Consider the following 5,693-nt stretch of genomic DNA (forward strand, 5'->3'; position numbering starts at 1 on the left):
GGGCATCGAGCAGGTCCTCAAAGCCCCCGAGCACGGGCTGCAGAGCCTCCAAGCAGGGCACTGAGATGTCAGCAGGGCAGGCCAGCTGTAGCCCACCTTGCCGTGGGCAGCTGAGGTGGGGCAGGCATCCTGCAAAGAGTGGCGCTTGGCCACCGACAGCCCTTAGCAGCCGCCTGTTGACCCTAGAAGACCAAATTTTCAGCGCCTCTTCTGCTCCAGCCTGCATCCATTTCACCCCCCTGAGTGCCGTGGTCCCCTGGCTCCCCCGTGCCCATGCACCTCGGCACCTTGCCATGCCAGGAGACACCCTTCTGCAGAGGGTGCAAAAAGACTCCTGGCATGGGGGAGCCCTGCCCTGCCCCACATCTGGCAGGGTTCAGTGCTGCAGGGCCTGCCCCACATCTGGCACGGCCAGATGGATGTTGAAGGGCAAGAGGAGCTGATGGGGGACACTGCTGGGTTTTGCAGGGGGAATGGGGGACAAGGAGGGAGAAGGGGAGCTGACTGCATCTCTCCAACCTTGCAGGGTCGCCTGGAGATGTGGGTGGACATGTTCCCCATGGACATGCCAGCGCCTGGCCCTGCCACTGATATTTCCCCCAGGAAACCAAAGAAGTAAGGAACCTCCCAGCCAACAACCCCAGGGGGAACTCAAGGCTGGGGATGGAGCCCTGCTTCTCCCCGCTCCCGCTGCTGCTCCGTGGCCCAGCCTGGCCCCCTGCCAGGGTACCTCAACCATGCTGGCATTTTCAGGGATCCCAAAGAGTTCTTCCCTCCCCACCTTGCCCTCTCCCAACTCATTTAGAGAGAAGACAGACATTTCTTCCCTCAGCATCCCTCCTAGCCCTGCCTTACCTTACATTCACCATGAGAACAGTCACCCCTTGAGATAATGTCCCCAGGGGAGGGGTTGACTCCACCACATTGGACACTGTCAAGGCTCAGCTGGACAGGGTGCTGGGCCATCTTGTCTAGACTGGGCTCTTACCCAGAAAGGTTGGACCAGCTGAGCCTGGAGGTCCCTTCCAACTGGGGATTCTATGATTCTATGATTATCCTGCTAGACTCTGTCCTTGGGCCTCTTTTCCCACCCCTGGAGCCAGGATACAGGGACAGCAGTGGGAATCCTGGTGGGAGTCTTTTGCAGACAATGCCTCGGATGGAGAGAAGGTCCCTTGATGGCAGTGGGCTGTGGATGGGGTCTGAAGAGCAGGACAGGCAGCTGCAGGAAAGCTGAGGCCAAGGGCAAGGTCCAGGCACCAGTATGGGCTGGGAAAGCAGGGCGTTGTCTGCAGTGCAGCCCAGGCCAGCCATGCTCAGCAGCGAGCCATGAGCCGGAGAGGAGATGTTCCTGTTGATGGGCTGCAGAGGGGGTTTGCAGGCAGATAGACCATTTCAAGCAAAGTGATGCCTGGTTACCATCCGAGGGGTTTAACCCATCTCCTCTGTCTGTGCTGGGGGGACCTGGCACCACCAGACACTCTCTGTGGGTGCTAGGAGATGGAGAGGCCCATCATGGGACAAACTCCAACCCATGGGTGTGGGCAGGAGGGGATGGAGGATGCAGGAGTCTCACAGCTGGGCTCAGCCAGGACACTGCCGGAGAGGTAGACTGGAGGAGGTGGGTTAAGGAAGCCGCAAACCCCCGTCCCCTCACCGATAGGGCTCCCTGTACTTCCAGAGATGCGTTGTGCTTGTGGCCGCGTGGCTGTTTCTCTGCCACCATCCTCCATCCTTTCCACGTTTCAGCTGCACCCTGCGAGGAAGCTGGATTCTGCTCTGCCCCCACCCGCTCCCACCAGCGCCTCTTTCTCCATCACCAAAATTTCCAACCAAGCCCAACGTGACTGTTCTTATTGGTTTAATATCTGACATATCTTCGATAAGAGGACTTAGTAGTGGGGTCGGGCTCTGCTCCCAGGGAAGGGGCGATGGGACGAGGGGCACCGGCCTCAAGTTGTGCCAGGGCAGGGTGAGGTTGGCCATGGGGAACAATTCCTTCCCCTTGGGGCTGTCAGGGGTGGCAGGGGTAGGGGGGTGGTTGGGCTGGGGGAGCTTAGAGGGCTTTGCCAACCCAAACCATTCTGGGATTCTATGTGACTGGTCACTGCACACAAACGGCAGTGCTGGGAATATCTCGGAGTCTCCGAACCCCCCGCCATCCTAAGGAGGACTGCGGTGCCCAGCGGGCTGCCCTGGACGTGGGAGCAGGGTTCAATTCCCAAAGCAGCAAATCCCCCCATCTTTAGGGGGACACAGCCCTGCTGAGTAAGGGGGGGAAACCAGGAACAGAGCTGGGCTTGGGCTGTTTGCAGACCCCGTTTTTAGCCACAAATCTACCAAAGCCCAAGCTTGGGCTGTCCCTGTGAGCCTTGGGCTTGGGCCTTGCAGAGGTGCAGATGTGATTCTGTGTGTGAAAGCCCAAGCTTGGGCTGTCCCTATGAGCCTTGGGCTTGGGCCTTGCAGAGGTGCAGAGCGGAGGGAGGCAAAGCTCCCCTTGCTGCTCTGCTCACCCTGCCGGGGCAGATCCAAGCTCACGTGGAGACCCCCCCTCCTGTTCGTGCCCTCCCGGTCCCTCGGATGAGATCCCTGTGAGCCGTTCCCTGCCATCTCGGTGCCTGGCCCCGGTTTCTGGCAGCCTCACCCCATCCCCTCCTGCCTCACCACCTTCTCTCCCTTCCTCCCACCAGATACGAGCTGAGGGTGATCGTGTGGAACACAGACGAGGTCATCCTGGAGGACGATGACTACTTCACCGGCGAGAAATCCAGTGACATTTTTGTCAGGGGGTAGGTGCAGCATCACTGCCTCCGCTTCTCTCTGGGGGACACTAGCACTGGCTGGGGCCCCTGGGGGGGGCTGGAGCGGGGAGGGGGGTACGGCCTGGGCCATGGTGCAGGGTCAGATGCCGCCAGCGTTGCTGTTGTTGTCCGTGCTGTGTTCCTCGCCTCTCCGTCCGTCTGTCTTGGCTGCATGACCTGCTCTGGGTGCCTGGCCTGGCCACCCCGCTTTGAGCTGCAGGTTATTACTGGGAGCAGCGATGCGGTGGGTTTGGAACCCTAGAATCCCAGAATCCCAGCATGGCCGGGGTTGGAAGGGACCTCCGGAGCTCACCCAGTGCCACCCCCCTGCCCAAGCAGGCTCACCCAGAGCAGGGGGCACAGGACAGCGTCCAGGCGGGGGTTGAAGATCTCCAGAGAAGGAGACTCCACAGCCCCCCTGGGCAGCCTGGGCCAGGGCTCGGGCACCCTCACAGTCAAGTTCTTCCTCCCGTTCAACTGGAACCTCTTCTGCTTCAGGTTGTGCCCATGGCCCCTTGTCCTGGCGCTGGGCACCACTGAGAAGAGTCTGGCTCTGTCTTTCTTGGCCTGGTGGCAAGAGCACGCGTGGGGCTTTGGCCGGTCCAGAACTGTGGTAAAAGCCCATAGTCATAAGCAGGGAAGCTGCGCAAGGGGAGGCTGCCAGAGCAGACCTGGCCTTTGTTTACGAATCATTTGAGGCCACACTCCTCTTGATGCACCCCAGGATGCCCTTGGCCTTCTTGGCACCAAGGGCACCCTGCTGGCTCATGGCCACCTTGTCCCCCACCAGGACCCCCAGGTCCCTCTGGGCAGAGCTGCTTCCCAGCAGGTGATGCTTTCCTGGTGGGAGGGAAAGCGTTGGTGGGGAATGGCTGAGGCCTCGCTGCCTGGTCCTGTCTGCCCCCCTTCCCCTTTTTGGGCTTCTCTTGATGCCCCCACTTGGCATTTCAGCCCTGCAACCTCCAGTCCCAGCTCTGGAGTCAGGCTGCCATCAGTTCACATCTCTGCTTCACTCCCACCCAACAGCAGGGGAAAGCCCCTTCCCAAACTTGCCCGTCCAGAGACGAGGGGACCCATGCCAGCTCATAGCCCCCTTCTTTCCCGGACCTCAAATTGATGCACGGCCGTTTCAGGCTGGTGGCTGACTCTGTGGTGATTTCCTGGTCTGTTAAACCGCTCGGTGCTTCCCCTGCAGCTCCGGCCAGGTCTCCTCTGCTTGCACCTCGTGCTGCTCACAGAAAACTGGGTCTATTTTGGCATCTCGGGTCCCGCCAGCCCCGTGGCTTTTATGCAATGGCTGTGGATTTGAAGCACTCCAGCCCTTCCCTGTCGAGGCGGGGGGGGGTGTCACTTTGCAGTGTTTTGGGGGGCAGAGCAGGGCACCAGCCCACTTGGAGCCCCAGGGAACAGCCCTGCATTGGGTGCCCAAGCAGGGAGCCGTGTCCCCTGCTGGCTGCAGCCCCAAGGACATGCAGGAACCCAAGAGCCCCCTGGGGACTGGGGGTGCCTGGGCGCAGCAGAGAAAGGGGCTGGTGGCCACTCACAGTCTTTAAAAGAAAGCTGTGTTCCCAGACTTGCCAGCATGGACCATCCTCCGTGTCCCTTTTGCTCTGGGAACTTTGCTCACCGGAGCCAGAAAATGAGGGGATGGCAAAGTCGGCACGGCCACCCCATCTCCCGGGGGGCAGGAGTGGGACCCGTCTGTCTCTGGTAGACAGGGCGCTCCCGGCACCGATCTGAGCTGGGCACCTCAGGTCCCTTGGCTGGAGGTGGGGACGGCAGAGACATCCCCACCCTCTGACGGGCTCGGGTGGATGTGCCCTGAGGCAGGGACCCCGCGGTGGCCAGCACAGACCGAGCTGCCTCCTGCATGGACAGCGGCCATCAGGGGAGGCCAAGCTACCCCTTGGGGGAGCGAGAAGGTCCCTACAGCCTCCCCCGGGCCCGTCAGCTCTGCCAGCATGGGATGGGGATGTCCTTCCAGTATGCTCGGCTCCAGAGTCCCCAGCAATGCTCCTTGCTCCCATCCACCTCTTTAACATCTCCCTGCCCAGAGAAAGACCCCTGACACCCCTCTTGCATTTCGTGCTCACTGACATCCCGCCCCCCCGTTCCTTCCAGTCCCCTCCTGCCCATTCTTGCCCCTTGGAGACGCTGCTGCGGCGACTCGAGCAGCCCCAGCCCGTCGCTCGTGCCTTTGAGGTCCTTCCAGTCCATCCAAACCTTGCTGGCCTGGCCACGTCCTGGCTGCACGCCCAGGCTGGTGTTGTGCCCTCTCCTCCCTCCCATAACACCGGCCACCCCTCTCATCCCTCTGGGCCCTGCAGGTGGCTGAAGGGTCAGCAGGAGGACAAGCAAGACACGGATGTCCATTACCACTCGCTCACTGGGGAAGGCAACTTCAACTGGCGCTACATCTTCCCCTTTGACTACCTGATGGCGGAGGAGAAGATTGTCATCTCCAAGAAGGAGTCCATGTTCTCCTGGGATGAGACCGAGTACAAGATCCCAGCTCGCCTCACCCTGCAGGTCTGGGACGCTGACCACTTCTCGGCCGACGATTTCCTCGGTAAGCCGGGGCTGCGCTGAGCTGGGGCAACGGGGCCACCAGCCGGGAGCCCAGGGCTGGGCAAGCAGGGAGCAGCATGGGGTGAGACAAAGCCGATCCAGGAACAGACCCTGGAAGGGCAGCACTGCTCCTCAAGCCCCCGGCGTCCTACAAACCCCCTTTAGATGCTGCAGGGGGGGATGAGGGCCCCAGAGCTGCTTCGAAGTTGCTCCGCAGGGCAGGCGCTGCTGGCCCAGCCCACCCCCAGCCAAGGGCTCGGCATTTCAGGGGTGCCAACGCCAGCGCTCCCCTTTCTCCTGCCAGGGGCCATTGAGCTGGACCTG

At 61.4% G+C, this 5,693-nt stretch overlaps 1 protein-coding gene across 1 annotated transcript in view; it reads left to right on the plus strand.

The window, feature by feature from the left end:
* Nucleotides 1-5,693, plus strand: part of OTOF (otoferlin) — a 29,895-nt gene that overhangs the window by 23,195 nt on the left and 1,007 nt on the right. The window contains exons 23-26 of the mRNA XM_009644045.1: nucleotides 1-39; nucleotides 527-615; nucleotides 2,691-2,789; nucleotides 5,129-5,370. The exon at nucleotides 1-39 is cut by the window's left edge and continues 122 nt beyond it. Of these exons, the coding sequence (XP_009642340.1) occupies nucleotides 1-39; nucleotides 527-615; nucleotides 2,691-2,789; nucleotides 5,129-5,370 (469 nt within the window). The remainder of the gene's footprint in view (nucleotides 40-526; nucleotides 616-2,690; nucleotides 2,790-5,128; nucleotides 5,371-5,693) is intronic.

This window comes from Egretta garzetta, unplaced genomic scaffold (genome assembly GCF_000687185.1).
Source record: "Egretta garzetta isolate BGI_Z169 unplaced genomic scaffold, ASM68718v1 scaffold520, whole genome shotgun sequence".
Lineage (NCBI taxonomy): Eukaryota > Metazoa > Chordata > Aves > Pelecaniformes > Ardeidae > Egretta > Egretta garzetta.